Source organism: Argentina silus, assembly GCF_951799395.1.
Source record: "Argentina silus genome assembly, chromosome: 10".
Taxonomy (NCBI): Eukaryota; Metazoa; Chordata; class Actinopteri; order Argentiniformes; family Argentinidae; genus Argentina; species Argentina silus.
The window spans coordinates 14,595,222-14,621,001 of NC_139664.1; the positions used below are offsets into that span (position 1 = coordinate 14,595,222).

General features: G+C 43.3%; 2 protein-coding genes across 2 annotated transcripts in view; one reads left to right on the plus strand and one right to left on the minus strand.

The window, feature by feature from the left end:
* zfpm2a (zinc finger protein, FOG family member 2a) overlaps positions 1 to 10,591 on the plus strand; it is a 108,219-nt gene extending 97,628 nt beyond the window's left edge. Inside the window, exons 6-8 of the mRNA XM_083678661.1 lie at positions 6,154 to 6,360; positions 6,909 to 7,130; positions 8,109 to 10,591. Coding sequence (XP_083534787.1) covers positions 6,154 to 6,360; positions 6,909 to 7,130; positions 8,109 to 10,588 — 2,909 coding nt within the window. The 3' untranslated portion in view covers positions 10,589 to 10,591. The remainder of the gene's footprint in view (positions 1 to 6,153; positions 6,361 to 6,908; positions 7,131 to 8,108) is intronic.
* Positions 10,592 to 11,559: 968 nt separating this feature from the next.
* Positions 11,560 to 25,432, minus strand: LOC310810970 (uncharacterized protein). The gene is made up of 11 exons (XM_083678915.1): positions 25,256 to 25,432; positions 24,859 to 25,030; positions 24,589 to 24,660; positions 24,301 to 24,377; positions 23,173 to 23,270; positions 21,904 to 22,020; positions 20,996 to 21,070; positions 14,395 to 14,533; positions 12,759 to 12,841; positions 12,461 to 12,557; positions 11,560 to 12,195 (listed from the first exon to the last, which is right to left on the minus strand). Exons 1-11 carry the CDS (start codon positions 25,316 to 25,318, stop codon positions 12,028 to 12,030), a joined length of 1,161 nt encoding a protein of 386 aa, XP_083535041.1. The 5' UTR covers positions 25,319 to 25,432; the 3' UTR covers positions 11,560 to 12,027.
* Positions 25,433 to 25,780: the final 348 nt, after the last annotated feature.

A 25,780-nucleotide genomic window follows, 5' to 3' on the forward strand; every position in this document is an offset into this window, starting at 1 on the left:
ATAAAACATGCCATATTAATTCACATTTAGCTCTCTCTCTCTCTGCTATTACCAGACAAACAGGCACTTGCCAATATCATTTTCACTGTGCAATGAAAAAGCTTCATGCATCTCCTGAGATTTGCCAAAGAAATATCGTTTAATTACAAAGGAAGCATCTGATTTTACACAGCATAAAGCATTTCCTCAATCAGATCATTGCTAGAAACTAGGAATTTTTAAACAGATTTTTTGGCCTTTTTACTGAACTCAGAGAGACATTCTGTATCTGTTGAATGGGATTGTTCTGCGACATGTAGTAGTTTTATGTCTTTGTTGCCTGTGAATGTATACCAGAGGGATTCCTGTATGAGGTTCTCTTGGGAGGCCTTTTTAATTTGTGGATTCTGACCTGTGTGCCATTTGCTCAAGGCCATCCATGAGCTTTCAGTACTGGCTATCAGCTACAAAACACTTGATGCTAAAATTAGTCTGTACACTGTAGTGTTAGTGTTGGTGAGATCTGGGTTTGGGGTGTCAGGCGAGGCTCAATGAACACATATTTATTTAACAATGCTTTTTTGACGAGTTAGACCTGTAAATAGAGGACCTTCATTCATGGCAATGTGCTTTTCTTATTTAAGAAATGTAGATGTCTAGGCTATTCCAATTTTCCATCTCTGTTGACAAGTATTACAGATGTGTGACTGCCTTGATACAATAGATACTGAAAATATATCAAAAAACCCTGAGACAGATATCGGAATAAAACCGTTTTTAACTACATAATCTAAGAAAATAAAGTCATTCGAATGCCTTCCTTTGAATACTTTTTTCATGTAGGACCCAGTAGAACGTAGGTATGGAGTCTGCCTGCCATGCTGCCGTGTTTGGGGTGTCTGTCTCTGCATCAACATAGGATCGTTCTGTAGCAAACTTCCACTGGGTGCAGAGCTGGGCTTTAGCATGAGAAGAGTGCCTCCTAGTGGCCACAAATATCCTTAGAGAGAGAGATGTAAGGGAGCATCTATCTCTGTCAGAGAGGGAAAGGAGGAGGCTTCTTCAGCATTAGAATAATACAGTCAGCTAATTCCAGTGTATTCCGCACCCAGTAACAATGGACAGTTTGACCTGTGAGTAGTTTTTATATTGTCTTTAAAGTCTCACTCAGCGTTTCTCTCTGCCTGCTTTGGCTGGTGTTAACCTGATGATTTGACAGCCTTGAGTCATCCTCTCTGTACAACTTTGATGATGCAGAAACAATCTAAATATTTGCACTTATTCATGGAGAGGATTTGTTTTTGTTTTTTCTTCTAAGCTCTTGTTAGTATGAGCGTTGTCTGCTGTTCCTTATAGAACAGCTGCTAATAGACGCCACACTGAATATCATTATTGTTTACTGTCAGTGAAATTCTGTCTCTGAGTTTATTCCTTCCTCCTTGGCCATGGGCTTTACAACAGATAAACATAGGTAAAAGAATAACCTACAAATCCAGAAACAGTTAAAGACAGGCAGGCTAGGCTACTTGATATTCGTAGGTGCCAGGAGGCTTTACCCGGCTGTACCCGCTCGACAAGGAGTTGGGGCTGATTTGGAGACAAGAGCAGAGGTCTTTAATTACAAAACCCACTGTGCCCTCAGGCAGGACCGGACCCACTTCACAATTAAGACCAACAGTTAGCAGGGAACCGTTGGACAGAGACAAACACTTTCAGGGCCCAAATAACCAGAACACACTGAGCTAGTAGCTCATCAAGGAGAGACGAGATGGTTACTGAAATGTCTGTTTTCAGAATTTAAATTATTTACTTTTTTCCTGTCTTTGCAAAAGCTCTATCACGTATTAAATCCAATGCTTACACAGCATTTTGATATATTGAATAACTCGTACAGTGTCCTTCTCAGCTTCTCTTAACTATTTTTCGTTGATACAATATGTTTGTTCTTGTAGGCTTACTTATTTCTATGTGGGTGACACAACCATCATGAAGGAAACAGCTTGATTAGTATACACAGACACTCTCTGCCACATGTAATACCTTCTTCAGCCCCAGTCATTTCTCAAAGTAAGGTGCGAATCTTCAAGTCATGTTTCCTGATACATTTTGTTAGAACTGTAGGTTACTGTACTGTACTTCCCCCCACAAATCTGCCCATTACTATATGTGTGGTTTTGCTGCAGTGTGGGACTGTACCCCAGTGCTGTAATGGCCTCTGCAATGGTAATTTGTCTGGACAGATGGGAGAGGCAAGAGCTGATGTGCTTAACTACGCATTTTACAGCAAACTATTAAAGAGTTGTGCTGTTTACACACCAACATTTGAATACCTGTCTTCAGGCCAGTTTAATTATCCACCCCCTTCTGTTATTTGTGCTGCTTTGTTGTCTCCCAGCTCTGCACAAGGCTTGAGAGATTTGTTTGTGGTTTCATTAAGATACGGTGGTGGTGGTGGCGCCGGAGCACAAGTATTTCATTCCGGTACAAGTATACGTTCCACCCTTCGCCTCCACCTCCCATACATCCACATACTGTACACATCAATTTTCTTATAAAGTCATTTAAAGCAAAGAAATTAAAAATGTGGCCTGTGATGCCTGACTTTGAAATCTCTAGGGCTTAAGGAGGGGAGGGACATACATGCGCCTTATATTCCCATACGATTCATCCTTTGACGTTTGATTAGTGTAAGTACTTATAACGAAGGCTTGCATAATTTTGTTTCTTGAATTCCTTCATATGTTCATCTTCAACTGCATGTTCAAATAACCCATTAATCAAAGGGAGGGAAGGAAAAGGGCATTCAGCCAGCAGAGCCCACAGTTGCAGGGCCACTGTGAGCTGCTGAATATTGTATTGAGAGACTGTAGAGGAAAGCAGTGGTTTTTTAATTATCTGGACTACGTACAGGATGCCGTTTTTGATTGTTTTAATGAAGCAGCTGGCCTATTGTCTCTCCTTAATTCCTCCATTGTTTTTAGAATATGTCATAGTTCTTTATTCTTTTATCAGGTGCTCTGCAGGAGGATTCAGACAATAGCCGCCATTCCAACTGCATTGGCCGCTGCACAAAGGCAGCTCATTGCAGACGGCTAACAGGCAAAACAGTGCAAATCACAAGCTGCACTTTTCAGCCTTTTCCCCAGTTTTAAGACTTGCTTGTGCACTTTCACACTAACTCTTGACCCTGTGCAGGGCTATTTAGACAGATCACACCTGTGCAGTAGAGTCAACCAGCGTCTGTCTGACATGGCTGACCTGCTATGAAAGGTTACATCTCTCAGAGCAACCCTGCAAACATACAGGAGTCCTTAAAGAAACATCTTTCTTTGAACATTATTTCTACTTTTCCCCACCTGATGCTTCTGCAGTCTGCACAGTCATGTTCAGTGGACACCACATCTCAGTGTAGCTCCTCCGGGGCTTATTTCCATCTCCACCTGAGGATGGTTTAGTCTGCTGAGGCAGGAGAAGGGCGCTGTCTCAAAGTTCTGTGTTATACAACACAATTCTAGCATTCTCACAGGCGACCGATAGGTGTCTATGGTGCTGTTGCTTAAACGACTATAGACTCTGTGCATATTTCATTGGTGAATTACATTGTTCTTGTTGAGCAAGTGTGTTTTGGCAACAGCAGAATAACTTCGCTTTGGAACACATGGAATAATTCATATCATCAGTATATCTTTGACTTCAATTTATTAAAAGACAGTGATTTGAGACATGAGTGTTTCTGTATCAGTATCGCAGGCTATTTTGTAATTCTCTTTGGTAATAGAGTGCCTCTGAACTGGGATCTTTACGGAGTTGAAACTTTCGTGGTGAGCAGCGGATGATCTGCCCCCTATTGTCGCTGGCAGTTTGTATCTACCTTGATGGTAACTCCAGCAGACAGCGGAGGAGTTTTGTTATTTTAATTAGGAGATAAAAATTCAAAGGGCCTCTCCAGGCAGTGTGTGGTGTGACAGAATCAAAACGATGAAGTGGAGGGGCCTGAAGTGTGTCTCTCGTCACAGCAGATTGGCCAGCAGATAGGCACTGCTCTTTAAAGCAGCGCTCACACACACCGCCTTCCCTGCACACAAATGGGACTTTGAAAGATGGCGTATTTTAATACCGCTCTCCACTCCTCTGACACGTTGGTAATAGTTTAATTTCCACTGCTGTGGTCGTAGGCAGCAGATCAAGCAAAAGGGCTTTTTTTTTTTGCTTCATCAAAAATGTAATGAGAATTTAGTTTTTTCCTCTAAATGGGCATAATGAGGGCTTTCTTTTAGTTGTGAGAAAGTTGCAGTGGATGCAGTGGACGGTGTATCTGAGGAAGGAGTGATTCAATATCTGATAAAAAATAATTTCCAACATACTCAGTTTTCATCCCTGGGTATTTCTCTCTGTAAATCCACAGACGACTGGATTGTTTCTAGAGAGCCTCACTTGAACACCTTAACCCTGTCCATATGGAGGTCTGCAAGGACTGAATTATAGGTTTTATGTAAACATTTGTAATCAGTGCCTCTGAGGCTGGATTCATGGGTACTGTAGGCTCCTCTAGCTGTTATCATTCATACTTCTCCTTGCCAGGCTCTTTCTTCTAGAACAGCTGGACTGAAATCACAGGTCCTTCCTCATTCTGACGCTCTGTCGAAGTGTTTGCACATCTTTGAAAGCTAACAGCATGCTTTAATTAATTGTCCAGCTTTTCTCTGAAACAATGTCCTAATTCTGCCATTTAGCGGGAGCATATCATAGTTTGTTGTTATCTCCCCAGCCAGATTTTTGTAAATAGTCATATTAAAAACTTTAATCTCTTCAATGGAAAATGAAGTGCAGCTGAAAAGCCTGTCATGTGCTGAGATAAATATTATCTAAGCTAAAACCTTCTCTCCCCCTCTCTCCCGCTCCCTCTGTGACTTAATGAATATGTTCAGGCGATTTCAGAGGAATGTTTAATCCCAAAACACAACAATCTAATAATGTAGAGGACCTGCTTCAGGTCGTGTAGCACTGTATAGCTGCACTATGCTGCACTACAGTATGTACCACAGCAGAATGTACCTCAAATGAGGTTTACTTTTTACAGTACATGTGTGTCATTGTCATTTTACTCTTTATAACATACATATCATATACAGTGCCCTTCAGAAGTAATGGGACAGCAAAGCATTTTTTCTTCTTTTGGCTCTAACCCTAACCCCTAACCCTCCAAAAGTTTGGATTTGAAATTAGGTTAAAGTAAAGATTCTCAGCTTTTATTTGATGGTATTTGTGTACATATTGGTTTCATCATTTAGAATAAACTATTATACATAGTCCCCCTACTGACAATGGACTTGGCTTGACTGGTGTTTCTGGTTGGTCAGGTGCATTCTGTCACATCATTCATGCAGACACAAGATAGCTGTCAATGTCTAGTATTGATTCTAGGCTTTGCATTTTCATTTGGAGTCTGCTACTGGTGTCTGTCAACATGAGGACCAAGAGGTGTCAATGAAAGTCAATGAAAAATCTGAAACAAGTGAAACGAAGCGAATTTCTGTACAAGCAAATGCCTCCAAATTCATTGGATGGCGCTTCATCATACAATAGGACAATGACCCAAAACATACTGCCATAGCAACTAGGGATTTTTTCAGGGCCAAAATGTGGAAAGTCCTTGACTGGCCAAGTCTATCTTCAGATTTAAATCCAATTGAACATGCGTTTCATTTCCTGATGTTAAGATTTTAGGCAAAAAGACCTCAAAACAAACAACAACTGAAGATGGCTGTAGTACAGGCCTGGCATAGCATCACCAGAGAAGATACCCAGCGTCTGGTGGGGTCAATGGGTCACAGACTTCAGGCAGTTATTGCATGCAAAGGACTGTCGCTCAAATACTAAACATGAGTGCTTATTTTGGACATTATATTAATCTGTCCCATTACTTTTGGTGCTCTGAAATAGGGGGACTATGTATAATTTTTTTAAATAATTTTTGAATGGTGAAAAATGCTTCACTGTAACTATCCACTAACCATAACTTTACACATTGCATTACAGCGTTTCATACCCTCAGGGGGCGCCAATAATAATGCAATCATACATAACCGTCATTATTAATCATTAATTAATTAATATATATCATTAACTCAGCATGTATTAAGTGTTGTTCCTCTCTCTCTTCCTCTCTTCCAGGTGGCCAATTGTGGTGCACCACCACCAAGAACATAATGGAGGGCGAAGAGCTGGTGGCATTTGCTGTGGACTTTGACTCCCGTCTCCAGGCAATGAACCACATGTCTCTGAGTGAGGGCATGTACCCAGCCAGACTTCTGGACACCATCCAGCTCCTCCCACAACAGGCAGCCATGGCATCCATACTGCCCACAGCCATCGTAAACAGTAAGTACCCCCCTCCATAGCGTACTGTACCCCTCTCACTAGTGCTCAGTCACCTGCTTAACTGGAGAATGTGTCTCTACAGTATGAGCCCTAGATTAACCCAGATGAGCCTTTGTGGAGGAGATAAGAGCAGTCGCCCTTCAGTTTGGGGTTCACGTAAACACACCGAGGCTCAGAGTAACCTGTTAATTGCAAAAATACAAGCCTCATGCAAATAGTGCATTTGTTTACTTAATAAGGGCTATCGAGGTTCAGCTCAACAGGGAGGCTGCTGGAAGCAGATGGTCCAGTGTTCTCTCGTTTGCCCTTGAGAAAGGGCACCAACCTAGTGGTATCAACACACTCATATCAGAGGCTTTGCTATAACAGCATTTTCACATAGCTTTGAAAATCAGTACGAAAGAATAAGTGTGTGCCTGTGTGTGTGTGTGTGTGTGTGTGTGTGTGTGTGTGTGTGTGTGTGTGTGTGTGTGTGTGTGTCTGTCTCTGTGTCTGTGTGTATGTGTTACTGTTTACTGACGCCATGCCCTGTCTGTGTGTCTCTCCAGAGGACATCTTCCCCTGTAAGGCCTGTGGGATCTGGTACAGGAGTGAGAGGAACCTGCAGGCCCATCTGATGTACTACTGCAGTGGGAGGCAGAGGGAGCCTGAGCCCATGGAGGAGAACGACAACAGCCCTCACCAGACCCTCAGCAACTGCCCCTTCCCACAATGCAACAAGACCTTCTCTAGTGCCAGAGCCCTGGAAATGCACTTGAGCACACACAGTGGTGAGTAGAGATACACTCACGAGCACTTTCTTAGGAACACTATACTAATAGTGGGTAGGGCTTGCCTTTGCTCTCAAAACAGCCTCAATTCTTCGTGGCATTGATTCCACAAGATGTTGGAAACATTCCTTTGAGATTGTGGTCCATGATGACATGATTGCATCACGCAATTCCTGCAGATTTTTCAGATGCACTTTCAAGCTGTGAATCACCCATTCTACCACATCCCAAAGGTGTTTCAGATCCGGTGACTGGGAAGGCCACTGAAGAACACTGAATTCATTGTCATGTTCATGAAACCAGTTTGAGACGACTTTTGCTTTGTGACATGGTGCATTATTATGCTGGAAGTAGCCATTAGAAGATGGGTAAATTGTGGCCATGAAGGGATGCACATGGTCAGCAACAATACTCAAATAGGCTGTGGCATTCAAGCGATGATTGATTGGTATTAACGGGCCCAAAGTGTGCCAAGAAAACATTCCCCACACCATTATACCACCTCCACCATGAGAAGGTGTACAGGTGTTCCTAATAAAGTGTTTGGTGAGTGCATATGTTTATTGGAGATTTATTTTAGCTGTCATTATCTATATTCAACTATAATTATCTCACTTTATTGACACTAGATGTGTACAGCTTATCAGCGAATGTAATCAAATTATTCAAATAAAAGGAGCACAGTATACATGTTTTTTCAATGACTTTAATATACAGACTTGCATATAGTATTATATAGTATTATGTGACATGAGAATGACATAAGTTCTGAAAACGTATGACATATCACATTTACCATCGGAATATACACATTTTCCACTGTCAGCCTATTCATTTGACAGTTTATCTTTCAGAAAAAAAAATCAGAAGGATGGAATAAGCTTGGCATAATGCATACATTTTTGATGGTTGCTGTAGTTAACATTAAGGGAAAGTGGGAGGCGAGAATCTCAACAGTCTCTTTTATCTCCCTCACAGGTGTCAAAATGGAAGAGACGCTCCCTCCTGGCACCAGCTTGAAATGCACAATCTGTAACTACACTGCGGATTCTCTTATTACATTCCAACACCACATCCTCTCTCACCTGTCACAGGCGGCCTTCAGATGCAATCACTGCCATATCAGCTTCCAGAACCACAGGGAACTCTTACAGCATCAGGACTTACACGGGCACGGCAGCAAACTTCACAGAGAGAGCGACAGCGAGCACTCCCCAAGGGGGGTGGAGGAGAGCCTACAGCAGGCCCAACGCGCTGAGCTGGGAAACAGGAGGGATGTCCTCCAGAGTCCCAAAGGAGCCCTCAACAAGGATGGCAACACAGAGGGAGAGCTGGAGAAGGCTGAGAAGAAGCCTATGCTATCAATGCAGAAGGGGGACGGCCACCCGGGCAGCAAGGCCAGCTTCTCATACACCAGGATCAAGTCTGAGCCCTCCAGTCCCCGTCCCGCCTCCTCTCCCGTCCAGCATAACATGGGCCCTACATTCCCCATGGGCCCCTTCCTGTCTCAGTTTGCTTTCTCCCAGGACATTTCAGTAGTCCCACAGGCTTCAGAGATTTTGGCTAAGATGTCAGAGCTGGTTCACCGAAGGCTACGCCACGGAGGGACCAACTATCCTCCAGTGATCTACAGCCCACTTATGCCCAAAGGGGCCACATGTTTTGAATGCAATATCACCTTCAACAACCTGGACAACTACTTGGTCCACAAAAAGCACTACTGTAACAGCCGCTGGCAGCACATGGCCAAGTCTCCTGACTTCTCCAGTGTCTCAGACAAGGTCTCGGAGGCTGTGAGCCCCAACAGCGGCCACAGTTCGGTCAACATGCTCACTGGTGGCCACCCATCTGAGGCTGATGCCAGTCACCTTATGCAGTCAGCCTGTTTGACCTCCACAACCGTTTTGGACATGATCAATGCAGGAGTTAAAGGCCCAGATAAGGATCTGCCTGGCCAGGTGAAAAAGGTCTCCACCCCAACAGGCGTGGAAGAGAGGCTGAATGGTAAACCGGCGGAGGTGAAGAGCCCCAGCACAGGCCTGGTGGAGAGTGACAATGACCCCAACAACACCGTCTGTGAGGCCTGCAACATCACCTTCAGCCGTCACGAGACCTTCATGGTCCACAAGCAGTACTACTGTGCCACCCGTCACGACCCCCCCGTGAAACGCATGTCTGCCAACAAGGTTCCCTCCATGCAGAGGACCATGAGAACCCGCAAGCGCAGGAAGATGTACGAGATGTGTCTCCCCGACCAGGATCAGAGGCCCCCCATGGGGCAGCCTGGCTTCCTGGGCGTACCCCCCATGGGGAACCCCTGTACATCCCAGGAGGCAGTGGAGAGCCTAGCTGACCGCTTCCACCCTCGCTGTGACGTCTTCCCAGGGATGGTCCCCAAACATCTGGAGGCCTCTCTCACCGTCACTAAGTCTATCTTGGCCCCCAAATGCAATACCATGGACCCGCAGGAGCTGGACGCCCCCATTGATCTCAGCAAAAAGTGCTTGCCAATCCCTGACAAGACATGTAGCTCCCCCAAAAGACTGTTGGACTATCACGAATGTACCGTGTGCAAGATAAGTTTTAACAAAGTGGAGAACTACCTAGCGCATAAACAGAACTTTTGCCCTGTGACAGCCACCCAGCAGAGTGAGATTGGCAGTCTGGAGCAGACAATGTTCCCAGACGTGAAGAGCGAAGGCAATAATCCCGATGACACCTATGATAAGAGTCCTGGAAAATGTGAGAAGAATGGTAACGGGAAAATGATTGTGCAGAACGGGAGCATGTTCCCCCCTCACCTGGGCCCTGTGCCGGGGCTCAAGCCTTTCAGCGAGCCTCAGCTCATCCCTGCTAAAGACGAGAACAAGAATATGTTTCTGCCCCACTGCCTTTATCCCGGAGCAATAAAGAAGGTGAAAGGTGCTGAGCAAATATCGCCATATTTCGGGATAAAGCCGACCGATTACGTGGCCGGAGGGCTGGTCATGCAGGGAGAGTCCATGGAGCAGGAGCAGAGCACTAACGGAGGGGGAGGGGGGGAGACAGGCATGGAGCAGCCAGCAGCCAACGGCTGCCCCCACCCCAGCAAAGAGCCACTGCCCCTTCTGCCCAAAAACAGGGGCATGGTCATTGTCAATGGAGGGCACAAGCCAGAGGAGCGCTCAGGCCCCGTCCCTCCGCAGCAGGAGAACCAGTCCCAGCAGCAGGATGGGCACCCTTCACCCACGTGGGGCACAGAGAACCCAGCCGATTCCAATGAAAACGTCTCTCCCGTGTCCAAGTCTCCAACCGAGGAAGCCGTGCCCGCAGCCACTAAGGGTGTGAACGGCTCTGGCCAGCCGGCGGGAAGCGGCAAGTACTGCCGTCTCTGTGACATCCAGTTCAACAACCTGTCAAACTTTATAACCCATAAGAAGTTCTACTGTTCGTCACATGCTGCTGAGCATGTGAAATGAAGTTCCTCTCCTCTCTTTCCCCCCTTCCCCTTTTTCCTGTTTGGGTACACTGTCGTGTCTGGAATAGTGCATCACGCAGTTCTAAATGCTGCTTGTGGACAATCAAGAGAAGCTTCTTCTTTCATCATTTTAAGACTTAATGCAAATCATTGGTAAAAAGAAAAAAAAGAAAAAAAAGAATCAAGAGTAATATTGGTGCCACTTTCACATTTATTTATTTTACAATCAGTATTAATAGGAGTAGTGATCTTAATTTAAATTCAAAATGAAATTTATATCAGAGTTGTTTGTAATGTTATTGTATAGTCATTCTTGTGTAGCACACATATTGTTTACACTGTAATGTAGGCTCAAGAAACAATAGACAGAATACAAATGAGATGCATTTTAGACACAAAAATAGCTACTGAGGCACTTGTGTATTCTTATTTGCTGTAACAGTTTTTGTATATGCCTAAATGTCATTTGCAGCTTGCTATTCATGACTTCTTGGCCTTAAAACCACCGTTTTGGGGGGATAACCAGGCACAATCCTGCATCTTATTTTTTGGCATATACACATGGCTTTGCATACGTATGTGGCTGTTCGTCCCTGTCTCTTTTCTTAAACTCAGACGTGGATGTTTTCATGAGGATGGCAGCATTCTTGTATAGTACTTGTATTTCTGTTTGCTGATATACTTTGGTCTCCCTTTTTAAAATTTGCTCTCGATGCAATACTTTGTAAATGAGGGAACATTACTGAAACAGTATTATGAAAGGGGAACTCTGCATATATTATTTGTAACCCATAGAAAAAAATGAAATTGTACAAGAATTAAGTTTATTGCTGTCGATGAACAAGATGGGTGGGAGGTTGGCAGGGGATTCTGATGTAAAATGATCATTCCAATGTCCTAATTATGGGAGAAAAAATGTTTCTTAAAAAACGTTGTTGCTATGCATGTATATGGATGGAATAAAATTCCAGATCTGTTGGAAATTTTTATTTTGATGTGGTGTCATAATTAAACTTAAATCCTCAGGATAATCCAACGATGTCTGGTCTTTCTTTCACAGTAACAATATCTTATACCAGTGCCAATGAAGTGGATCTGTGCATACAGCATACTGAAAGAACAGAGAAAGCATAATCGACACACATACTGTACCAAGGAAGAAAACAGTATTCTTTACAAATGTTAAGGCCAAACTGTCTGATATTTGCACTTACTTGTACAATAAAGTATAAAAATGAATAAACGTTCAAACATCAATTAATTGAAACAGATCTGACTCCCATTTAACATGTCATGTATATTCCAGTTGCAAAACATGCCTGAAGAAGAACCAGAAAACCTTTAACAAGCAAATTGTCCACAAAACATCAGTTTGAATGAAGATGAAGGTGACATCTTTCAAATATTGGTGAAGCTAAGACATTTGCCATCACTTGGGAGTCACTGGCTTTTTTGTCTAGACTGCCGTTGTGAGACCAGCTTCCATAGGTGTTTCGTGATCACAGACGGCTCCTTGTAGATCATCCTGCGGTCTGCTCCTCGGACGTGGATGTGACTGGCCGACGGGTAAGTCTGCTCCAGGAACTTCTTCTGAAGCTGGGCCACAAGCTGATATGGGGGTGAATGACAACATGTTCATTTGAGAGTTAAGAGAGACATTGAGAGTAAGTGGCAAGGTGCATCATAGGGATACAGTATGATAAGCATAAGGAAGGTTCTGGAAAAACATTGTTGTGCTTTGTTCTATCTTAGGTAGGACAGACCAATAGCATATGAAGGGCACATGTACAGTAGCAAGTTGCCATGCCTAAACCTTTTTCACCACTTCAGTTACATACCATATGGACAGGTTGAGGGTGCCAGGTATACTCACTTGGTTTAGATGAGCTGGAATTTGCTCATCAAAAGAATCCCCCATGATGACACTCACAGAGGTGCTACTGGAGAGGGGTTTGAACATCGCGATTTCCCTGTCAAAAAATGTTTTTATAAATGAGTATGTTAGTACAGTATATAACCACCTACTGTATACCTACATTACGGTTTCATCACTCACAATGGCACGGCATAAAGATGTCCTTATGTGACATTACAAGGCATATAGAAAGGAGTTTGTGATTACATTCATAGTAACAGTCACTGACCCACAGACTCACACACTCTTGTCTTACCTGACTTGAGAAGCACTTTCATTCAGGAAGTAGTGTTCATCCACAGCACTGCTCTGATGGGCTGGGTTACTCAAGAGGTATTTCTATAAGAAAGGAAGATGACAAATGATTGCAATTGTAACACCATATCTAATATCAATAATTTCTAAGATCATTTGATTAGAAGCCGTATATTTGGTATTGACATAACAGCATATCGTTTCAAAATAATTAAGCAATGGTCACAGAATATGACCTTGAGAAATGGAGTGTGTGTGTGTGTGTGTGTGTGTGTGTGTGTGTGTGTGTGTGTGTGTGTGTGTGTGTGTGTGTGTGTGTGTGTTATAACCTTCACAAATCGGTCTTCAAACATTTCTTTTTCCCAAGAGAATTCAAGCACAATGTCTCACTTTATGTCCTTATCTCCTTGGCAACAACTGTAATATTTCAAAAGCTGAAATAGGTCCCTCATCTCTATTGCCATCGAAAAGAGGGTGGCAGAGGAAAGAATGAGGTATTTTAATGAACAGTTCAGACTTTAACCCGGAGCAGTCATCTATGCCATACAGACTACATTTGAATAAATAGCCATAGCTATTTTCCCTCTCCCTCTCTCAGTCTCACCCCCACCCATAACCACCCCTCCCCCCACCACCACACCCCCCCCCCCCCCCCCCCCCCCAAAACACACACACACACACACTCTCTCTCTCCCTGGGTGTAATTTCAACCCATTATGGCTGTTATGTGGTTTTATTAAGGACATGAGGGCATATAATGACCCCTCGAAAAACATAGGTGCTTATGTTTTCCATGTTAACAGCAGCAAATTAAAAAAGGGCGTATAGTAGCTACACTTGATCAGAACAATCCCCAATCTGAAGCAATTGAAGAGTCAAATTAAAATGTCAAAAGGAATCTCAATGGGCCACAAGGCAGGCCCTTTCATCACAATATAAAAGGAGCATGGTATCCATTATGTATTCTATCGACGTGATCTTTTTTTATGCTTCTCGTTTTTTCTACTGACGAAGACTATACTTTGTCCTATTTAGGATATACATTTAGGTACAATGAACAATCATATATTGTTCATTTTTGTTGTTGTTCACCACTATGCTAAAATACTTACATTTTCCTACAATGTTGCCTTTGGCAGGTAAACATGAGAACAGAACCCAGAGACATACAGTACATGAGTGTGTTTGTCATTCCTTCCATGTATGTCAGTGCATGCTCCCGGCATAAGGACATTCCTCACTCAAGCCCATCTCCAAAATACAGGGCTTTGTTTAGTCTTCTTTCCAGACTGTTAAACACTGACACATCAAGGAGGCTATGACTCAAAGATACAGTATATTTCTGTCATAAAATCAATGACAAACATACATGACACACTTACACCCCATACACAAAACAAATGCAACATCCATTCAAGCCTCTCGTCATCATAAACAACCATTACTCCACCACTAGCACCATCATGTGGATGTGTTTGACATTGCTCCCACACACACGTTGGAGGACAGCAGACAGCTCCTCGGCCTGTCACACCTGGACATCTAGGCTCTACAGTACATCTCCTCTAGCTGCAGCACAGACGATCTGTAGGTTGACCTGACCCCAGGTGTGTTGGGTGCAGGGCAGGTAGACTCACCTGGCGTCCTATGAGCTCCTCAGAGATGTTGTCTCCACTGATGGCTGGCTTCAGCAGGCCCAGGATGATGAGGATACGGCTCAGCCCTGTGGCAGCAGAGAACTGCGTGGCTTGAAGGGAGGGCACAAGCTGTGTGTACCTGAGGAGGGCAACAACACAACATCTGGGTCAGGATGAGGAAGAAAAACCTCTCATACTGTCGCAACTGCCTGACAAACAAGTCATATTCAATCACAGAGGTAATTCTATAATGACTTCACTACAGTACTCTTGTACTTTGAAATACTCTTCAAATGTAACATTTCTCCACTAATAGAATTTCACAAAGAACAATGTATTCATTGTATCTGCCGAAGGTAGCCAGAACTCAGGCCCCAAATATCCATAGTTTCACCTACAGGTACTCCAAACTCCAAAGCTACAGTACGGTATGTGTGTCTGAACAACCTTGGTGACAACACTGTGAGAGAACATCTGGAGGACGAACATCCATAAATATTTAAAGTCTTTATAGCCAAAATCCCAAACTTTCTTTAGCAGACATTTGACTGGAGAATGAGAAATACTTTTTTTGGCAGATGAAGAGAAGAGCGCTGGGATTTTGTAACTCAGGAGGCCCAATCGGTCTCAGCTCACTGGTGCTCTGAATTGGCTGGTCTCAGCCTGCGGAGCCCAATCAATAGTGCCGTCCGCCGCACAGCTGCCCCAGCTCACAACCCACCCACACCCCACAGCCTTCAGCCCCCAGCCACCAACCCCGAGCCCTCAACCCCCAGCTCACCCACACCCCCTGTCCCCAGTTTTCAGCCCCCTACAAGGCCCACGGATGAGCCCCCAAATCCCAGCAATGAGTGCCATGAGCACGGTCTCGCATGACCTGGCAAAATGCCCCACTATTCCAGCCATCAATCACAAACACACACATTTTAATGTGTATTATGTCTATTTTAACTGTTGTCGATATGGCGTGTTATTGCTTATGGGAATTTCTGTTGAAATATCGAGCTCTGTTAAAGCATGTCCATTGTGATGGTGGGATAAGGCCAACTTGAACATGGCTTTAACTTTAACAAACTCCTATACGCTCAGTTATGTGGAGATAAAAATGTTGGCTGTGTTCATGTTTTAAAAAGTCACTTAAAGGTGAAAACTTCCCAGCAGAAAGGGAAATTGTTGCCACTGTTCTCATTTTCCACCTTTCACAGACGAAAAACTTTTTCGAATCAGACATCCAAAGACTGACATTTTGACATTCTCATCTTCCTTGCCACCATTTCCCCCTCGAGTCATTCTCGTACCACAATTTAGAACTGACTCTTCGACCCGGCTCTTTAGAGGCTTTTCAGTCTCGACACATTCCACCTGTCACCTTTTTCTCTCCCCAAAAAAACACTCCCTCTATCAGCCCCCAGTTTGAATCTGGTCAAATCATTGCTGTGGCATTGACATTATTTCAAGGATTCTCCAGCCACCTGTCCTATTCCCTCTTCTTTTTTCCATTTTTAATTCTGCCCCGGAGTGAGGATTATGCGAAGGAAGGCATGCGTGTCAAAGGGAAATTTAGTGGGTAAAGACAGCCAAGATTGGCGGGATGAATTAAACAGATAACAGGGGAAGACGAAGTGGGAACCATGTAGAGCAAAACGCCTCACCGATGTTGGTCATTTCAGAGGGCCCTTTTTTTTTTCTCGCAGGAGCGGAAGGCAATATCTAAATTAATAAAGTGATGAAATGAGTTTGTGCCATGGACTTTCTGCTGTTTGACTTTCCCATCTGGATTAGTGCAGGCTGAATGGACGCTCTGTTACTTTTGTTACAACTGCGCAATTCACTGTCGGAATTTGGCCCCCGGGTGATAAGACGCTCCGCTCATTACCATGTCATTCCATATGCAGGGCCTCCATTACCTGAGAGGGAGCTCACGGACAAAACATGGACTATTACACAAGCTAGAGTCTAGGAAAGAACATAGAACATAGACTATTACACGAGGAGAGGACGCAGAACATGAGCTAGTATTACACAAAGGAGAGTGGAGGAAAGAACACAGAATGACTACACAATCACAGAATGACTACACAATCACAGAATGACTACACAATCACAGAATGACTACACAATCACAGAATGACTACGCAATCACAGAATGACTACGCAATCACAGAATGACTACACAATCACAGAATGACTACGCATTCACAGAATGACTACACAATCACAGAATGACTACGCATTCACAGAATGACTAGACAATCAACTGTTACACTGTATGCATTTCATCAACTAATCTGAGAGCAAAGACTTTTCTCAATCGTTAGAAACTTGATTCCTCATGTCCTCTCCTCCATCCTCCACTCGCTTCGTACTCCTCCTCTCTAGGCTTCAGATTCAGATTCAAGCTGCAAATATCCAGTGATTATCCAGTGAATATCAACAAAATTCAGTGCCACTGCTACTACTGAATCAAGTGGCATAAATAAAGTACCTCAAGAAGCTCAGATCAGCTTTTCTGGAGCAATTCCCCACATGGCCACAGTGTGTCAGTCATGTTCTACCCAAAGCAGTGCCAGTAGCAGCAGACCTCCTTTCTCAACTCCTTCCTGAATCAATAGTATAGATTATACCGGGGTAAATACACAGGGGCTGAGGCAGCCCTGCTTCATTAGTGAAGTGTAACAGCAATAGTTACGCTTACAGAGGTGCTAATTACAATTAATTGGCATTCTAGACTCTTCTGCCCTTCTCAGGGGGGGCTTCTCTTACAGAGTCAGGAGAGACGCTGAGGAAGCTGAGAGAGGCAGAAACACAGGAGCTATTTCAGAGGAGTAATATGGCCTCTACCTAATCACACTCCCAATAACCATGTCCAAGCACAGGCACACACACACACACACACACACACACACACACACACACAAAGGCACGTGCGCACGCACACACAAGATTGACACTCACGGTCAGGTTTTTCCATTATCATCAATCGATAGCCTCACATAGGCCACTGCGTCATATTTCTGTTGTGCCCGCCAGGTCTCATTCACTCCCAGGGCCCGGTGGTTCAGTTGCCAATCTTGGCCCAGAGGCCCCCAGGGGCTTTGAGCCTGGCTGTGCTCCAGTGGGTTATTGAACGCAGCACACTGAGACTGAATGGGTTCTAAGGGAAGAATGTATATGTCATCACTGCAGATAGCTACCTCTGCAGGGTGTTAGGACTTTTACAGTCAGTCCTTAGACATGAATTGGCTACAAGGTATAGAGGCCTTTGTCAGCCTAGAGAGTATGTAGGAGGTAGCCTACAATGCTTCCTGTAACTCCAAATGTTCCAGGTGTTCAATTAACGGTCAGAACGTTGGTTTTTGTTCAATAGAAATAGTGCTGAAAGTAGTCGAAGCTCACAACATCCTCGACTGTCCATTCGGAGTCTTACATTCTGAATTAACACTACCCTGTGTGTGTTACCACCATATAAAAAAAAAACTTCTTTAAAGGAACATAAAAGCGTACGGCCTATAAATCAATTCAATGTGAGGGAGTCCATTCTCAAGACATGAGTGTCGCATCACACCGTCTGTCAAAGTGACAGTCATACGTTGACTGTCAAACAAAGCGGAGGCAGGCTGAGACGGTGAGTGGCAGTGGGGCTGTCTGGGACAACGTATCAGACTGAGTGTGTGTGTGTGTGTGTGTGTGTGTGTGTGTGTGTGTGTGTGTGTGTGTGTGTGTGCGTGTGCGTACGGCTGTTAATTGTTAATGAAGGGATAGGATGATGAATGGCCCTGGATATGTCATCTTCATTTGGACTCATAACTCAATCAGGCGTCCAGGCCCAGTGCAGCTGTTAGCCCCTCCTGAGAGCCAGTCAGGTGGAGCCTTGCTTTGCCTTCATCACCTCAGAACACATAAAACACCATGATGCCGTTATGAGACACACAACTCTGACTCCCTGTTACTGACGCTTGAAATGTCACTGCACTTTGCTCTAAATGTAACTCTTTTAACACTTTCTTCAAAGGGAATGTTACCCTCACAACCCCTAGGTACACTGTTTGGTTTATTTTGGCTACCTTTTTTTTAGACTTTATATGTGGAAGCCAGATGCTAGCAGTAGTTACAATAAAGTGAGAAACAACAGGACAGTGGAGGACTATTAGTCTATTTCCTAGTTATACTCCAGTGGTTTCATAATGCTAAATACAATTTGTGTCAGAGGACTATGTTGTGGTAAACAAATTTAGAGAGCTAAAGTAAAATCGGGGATTTGACAATAAATCAACGCTCATTAAACAGTAAGGACAAACCCATTAAAATAGAGTACTTCCCACTGTTTTGGCTTTCTATTATTTGAGTAAATTTCCCCTAGGGCAAATTAATTATATTATATAACAAACATACTAGAAAATTCTGTCACACATGCAGACACACATGCACACGCACATACACACACACACAGTGCAATTACAATTTCTATGCCTGCTATTTGTGTCCCTATCCCTTCTGTATCCATAATGCTGCATATCTGATGTGGTGCTGGGGAATACCACGGTAATACTCTGTGAAAATCCTCAGCAACACCCCATGCAATCTATTCTCAAGTGGGAAATGCAAAGAAGATTTTAATGAAATAGGGTTGAACAAACCCTGTTCAAACCAATGAAACTTAATAATGATTGCCCTGAGCAGATGAAACCCCAGTATGCCCCTGGCCTGAATGCAATCTAAATGGCAAGATAGAGGGCTTCCACTAACCCCTGACGTTAAGACCGACTTCTTTATTTCTCATCAAGACGCATTATCTATGGCTACTGGCATGTGTGGTAGGAAGGAAATGAGAAGCGTGCTGTTATGTCTTCAGAGAAAGAATCCCAATAGGAAAGTTGATCCATCTTCCCCCACTTTCAAGTCCATGTAAAAAAATATATATATATATATTCTCAGGAGACGGTGGCAATTCATTTTGTATGATATAACAGAACTAATTTCGTGAGTGAGCCGTGCTTAATGAGAAGGTCTTTGATGTGTAAATCCTCAAGCCCCAGCACAAGGCTGATATGGTCTCTCCCAGCCCTCCTCAGGTGCAGCCTCACTCCCAATTGGCTAACTTATCTTGTGTACTGTAGCAAATACTCTGGGAAGCAGCAGGCCCATATCTAAGGACTGATAGTAGAGCAAGTTGACATGTAACCATATATGAGAGTTGTTTTTTTAAAAACAAAGCCATCAGGACAGTTGAGTTGTTTCAGCCAGTGTTGTATTATGGTGTACAAGAGCACAGCACTGTACTAAGCCCACACTCCTTTGCCATAGAGCTTTAGAAATGATTTGAGAATATCTTGATACTATATTTCACATTCCTTTATCTTCTTCCCTATCTAAATCTGAGACCCATAATGAAAATGTACTCTAGTCTGTGGATTATTTCTCCCGTATTCATTTTCTCTGCTACGGTACAGAGTAATTGGATTGCGAGTACACTGTCTTGTAGGCAGTGAAATGAATGCCTATTAATCAGAGGATAATTGGACACATATCCCTGATAAATGGCACAGCTCCACTTTCAGTCACGTACAAATTAGGCCATTTTCAAGTATTCATTTCTTATCTGAAACTCATTTGTGTTACATAACCATAGAGACCTAATGCTAGCGGACTGAAGATTTGAAACAGAGACTAACAGAGACATAACGAATTGGAACTCTCTGGAAAGGAGGTAGTAAAGGAATGGAGTTTGAACAACATTCGGGTCAACTTAGTTGTTTGTTTACAGATTAAGAATTCCAATTGTTGGGGATGTAGAGTAATACTGTAGCCATGTCAGGCTCCAGTCTTATAGAGTTTCTTTGCATCAGGATACTGTATGGCCTTACTCTCTCTCTCCGTTCAATAGAGGAGACTTTAGTGTCCAACCACTCCCAGTATCTTGCTCTCATCAAAGCTAATGCTAATAGGACCAATGGCAGTGCCAGTGGCCATAAGGGTCTGAACATGGTTTGCTAATCAATCTACACATGAAGGACAGCAACATTACTCGTCTCAAACTGATTTTAATCTTAGACCTTTTAATGTTCAAACAGGTAATGTTACAAAGCATATTACCATATCATTATGCAAATCCCAGCGGTTTTGATGCCTTTGAATAATTGACAGTTTTACTAATGTCGCTGTCTTCATTATCATAATAAATAACATCCTGTTTCCCATATGGTAATTATTGAACAATGTGGTATGGGGGTTATATGTCCACAGCTTGACATGAATCATGCATGGAAAATAAAGACACTGTTATTACAATTTTAGTCATCTAGCCCCCCCAACACACCCCAATTCTCCTCTCTCATCTATTCAGGGGGATGAGAGCAGAGAATAGTGGGATCAACTAATGAGTTTCTTTGGCCTCAGATTAATCATGTTAATGCTTCCCCATCCAACAAGGATAATCAACTAGAGCGTTTCCTAGCCATAGCCATAAAGCAAATATGAAGGGAGTCAAGGGCTTGAGTAATTCAGCACCAGAACCCCTCTTCTCTCATCTCTCATCCTCCCTCTCACCTTCCCTCCCTCCCTCTTCCTCTCCCTCCATCTCCATCTCCCAGCAGTGACCTACCAGTACTGCTGCCACTGGTCCTCTTCAAAGACATCCTCTGGGATGGGATCAATGAGGACGAGGTCGGACACTTGCCTGAGGAGAGGCAGAGAGGAGAGAGAGGGAGGGAGAGAGAGAGAGAGAGAGAGAGAGAGAGAGAGAAGGAGAGAGAGTGTGAGGATACAGGGTGATGAAATGAGACTCCGGGGCACCCGGCCCGTCCACTGTCCCCTCTCAGGCCTGGCAGTAAACAGGGTGAGATGGATAGTGCTGCCCCGGCTCTGTGTCTGCCCACCCCAGACTGATGGCCCCCACACTACATCTGGGGGAAATATTTTCATTCTGCAGGTGTCATCTACTCGCCACCACTTAATTTACTCTCCTAACCGCGGTGCATCACGGCTGATGAGACGTTAAATCTTTCACCGGGGCGGCGGCTGCTAGGTTGTGTTAATCACCATGTTCTCAGAGATGGGTGCTGGAGGGTGGGGTTGGGGTTAGGGGGGCGAGATAATTTACGGCCCGAAGTGCAGAGTCAAGCTGCAGAACTCTTGATGACTTCTGAAGTACTAGACAGTAAATAATGTGTTGTGTGGGAACATCAAATGTGCTCTGAGAAAAATTAGAAGGCAGAGAGCATAGTTCACCAAAAATATACCTTTGTCAGACATTTTCATACCATTAGATGACACCAGTACAGATGGCATGGGACATGGGACAAATCATCTCGATATTCAACTTTTAAGGTTTGAAAACAATCTGACAAACCTTGATTCCTGAGTGAACTGTCACTTTGAAGCTACAATCTCTAAACAACACTGAACTCTGGCATGTTAGGCAGTGCGGTGAAGAAACCACAAATGAGCCATACAATCAGTCATACAGTATCTGGTGATAGACTGCATTGGATGGTGCTATGTTAGACTTACGCATCGTGAATGTGGCTATAGAACCTTCCATTGAGCGTGCCCAGTTCAGAGCCCACCAGAATGAAGGGAGTGGCTATCTCAGCAGACTTGATGAGGTGGTGGAGGTCGTCCACCATTCTGGAGAGAAGGAAAAGACATAAATCTCTATAGGTAACCCATTGACACTAACATTTCCCTCTTTAAACTGAGCTTATCCTAACTCCCTCATATGTTTACAAATATGTCTCTGTACAGTATATGAAAGACCAACCCCAACTCCACCAATGACAAAAATCATCATTTCGTACAAAAAAATCTGTCAGCGAAAACAGGTACGGTACTGTGTATCTTTCAGATAATGATATTCCTTAATACGAACAATTAACACTTGGTAGCAATAGCACAACAACATAAAAAAGCTCCTAAAGCCCATTGTGAAGTAGAGGAAGACCATGACTACTCTCCCCTGCAAAACCAGAAGGAAAACAACAGGAAAGCATCAAAAGGAGCATCATCACGTGAAATACCACTCCACAGTGACGGCCATCTGTTGTGTTGTGTCTCTTACACCCATAAATCAAAACGCGGGCGTGAGCTGAAATGAAGAGGTTTCACTGTGGCAGGGGAAAGCAGTCATCAAACCCCCAGCTTGCTGGCCTTATTGAATTCTGGGAAATTGATTGCTTGCATCAAAAATGGGCGGCTGCCTGCTGTCTGGGCCAGATGCCAAGGTAAACTAGACTGCTGACCATCCACATACGACGCACGTCCATCCATCAGACAGATTTAATGCTCAACAACGAATGACTGTGTCAAAAACAAAAAGATTACGGGGTAGAATCCCAGGCAGGGCAGGAGGGTGGCGTAATGCAGAGGACGCTGAGGCACACATTACTCTCTGCTTGGACAATCAATGAGGTAACCCCACTTGGCCTGTTAATCAAATGAAATAGTGAACCAGGGAGGAACTTGTCTACATTATGACTGTCCTGGACTTGTGAAGAATGAGAGAGACCCCCCCCCCCACCACCAAACTCCTCATTTGAGTAGAATATATGTCATCACTTTGGTAAACAACATGTAATTAAGTCAGTGGGTGGAACTCCAAGGATGTCAGCTATTGTGCCGTGTTTAATGCAGCAAGCGTGTGGCATGCTACATTTCTATATATGAATAATAACTACATGTAATAACTACATGTACTACATTGTCTAACCTAAGATGCTTGTATGAAGGACATGGTTCCATGCAGACATGGTCAACAGCTGTAACCAAAACCATGATATTCACCGTCCAGTCGTTGACATTGCCCAAATTTTCTCTTCTGTAGTTTCATTCTGCAAAGCTCTTTTGCTGAACCCCAGTCCCACTCTGTCATAGCTACATACCTGTTGGGTATAAAAATTGACATATTTTGTTCTGGCTCTAAATGCAAAATCAAATAGCATGGCTAAATACATTCTACTTTAAGTTTGTGGCAATAGTGTGACTAAGGAAGCTCCGTGAGTCAGACAGTCTGGTTTTGGGGATGTAACCCGTGCACCCATGACCTCATTAGGACATGTACTGTAGGCCAAAGTGGCAGATTTTGGACAAACAGCACAGGGCAGGCTGTCACCTCAGACCTCTGCTATGCTGCATGTTGACTGATAACAGAAGACATGGCAGTGCTGCTGGAGACAGTGACCCTAGTTACCACTAACAACAAGCAACATGAGCACATCAGTTGCATTCCATTTGTTTCCTGAGGAATGCAGTTTTGGGGCACAGACTTCACAATGTATTATTAGTGTGCTTAGGAAATAGCACACTACCGTTATTCGTCATACTTAATTTACTTTACTTATTCTACCTGCTAGCCTACTCCTCCTACAGCTTTTAGGATAAAAATACCATTCCAAGTTTAAAACGTGCAGAAAACTTCCATTGCATACATTTTTATTTTTGATAGTGATTATACTTGAAAAAAGAAAAAAAAGAACTTGAACCCAACTGCTCTTACACTGTTGAAGCTAGGAACACCAAACCAACTTCATAATGTTTCGAAAATTCTAAATTAAGAACCCTGAAGAAATTGTTTTGATACAGTTCATGTTGAAGTCAACATGGTAATCTCATAAAACTCATAGATATCTCATAGAACTATTTCACTGTAAACTTTCCACTACCATTATACTTTTAGCCAGCTGAGCAAAAGTATACCTTTCTCTCTAGATAATTCTGCTGAATGGGTCATTCACTAAAACAAACACATGTGCTTTAGTGAAGACTCCAATCAGCATTTTATATCCATCTTATCAAATATCAACATATAATATAGGCCTAAATTGTTTCTAACACTACATTGCAAAAATACCCTTCAAAATTCATCAGGACATCGCTGTAGTGCAAAGATGCAGACCATGTATTTATCATCACCTTTGTTATGGATGCAATGCTCTCTTGGACATAGAACCAAATGTCTGAGGACATACCAGTCGGGGCATCCAGTATCACTACAAAGGAAAGACTCATTAGGGCTGATGAAATGGACAAAAAGTAGATCCATATAGCCAGGGTCACACAATGTAACTGTCACCACAAAAGCATTACTAATAAGTAAAATGACTTCCAGCCCACTGTGTGTGTAATGTTCTTAAGATAATTTTCAATTAATCTTTTCTACATGGCATAGAGAGAGTTTGTTGAAAGAGATTGGCTCATTACCAACTGGATGTCCTTGTCCTTTGCACAAGAGATGCATCTTTTGACCTGAACCAATATCAACAACTTGACCACCTGCAAAATAAAATGAATTCATCAATAAAGATTTCCACATCTTGGTCTTGTGGACTAATGTTCTGCAGCCTGAGCCCCACAAATACTCTGTTTATAAAATCAGTTACACATACAGATGTGAAATATAGAAATACTGTTTCATATATAATCGAAGTAGAAATAGGCCTATTCAAGGGTGGAAAGTGAATGTCATGTTACCTTCAGGCTGTAATAGTTGACCTTCTCTTTGCAATGACGCATAGTTCAGAAAGGGAGGGATGATGATGATAAGGAGTAGACATTTTCCCACTGAGATAAATGTGGACCAGCACCAGCTGGTTTTAGTCTCCTGTTGTTGAGGGGTCTGACTCTGTCCTGAAACTGCTGCAGTCTGTGTCAGAGGAGAAGAATAGTGTTGTCAGAGAATGTTGGCCATGCTTGCTCAGTTGCTAATTTCTCTGTTATGTATCTCTGTTATGTATCTGTGGAGAATTAGTATGACAATTGACAATTCCATTTGGCAAAGCAGCTGGCTAGCAAGGCTAGCACAGGCAAAAGCAGTTTCAGTGAGAATGAGCTATAGCTAGCTAGCTAGCTAGCTAACTAGTTACAGTACCTGTCTGTCTGCCTTGACATCTCTGCCTGCTTCTTTTTCTTGTCCGTCCGTCCTTCTGCGCATTTTTGAGTGGCGAGTTTGACCCTATAATATAGTACAGTATGTGACTACAGTCAGTCACTCTTTAAAAACTGAAACTGACTGTAATTGTAAATGAATGATGCTAGCTATAGAACTTCCTTGTACCTAATACGGACGCCGAGATGAGACAAAGAGCGTTTTTGTTCTAGTAGCAGGAAGCTAGGGGCAGAATCAGTTTAGGATGTGGAGTTACGTTTGAGGTTGAAGCTACGTCAGGGATAAAGTTAGGGTTAGGGCTAGAGTCAGGGTCAGGGCTAGAGTAAGGGTTACGACTGGAGTTAGAGTTAGGGCAGGACTAGAGTTCGGCTGAAGTTGGGCTGGAGCTACTGTAGAGTTCGGGCTTACAACACCCTATTAAAAAGTGTTACCAAATGAATATAGTATAAGCTGTGCTCTTGCACATTCCCTTTACTGTACACAAATATAAGCATCAACGTGGCATAA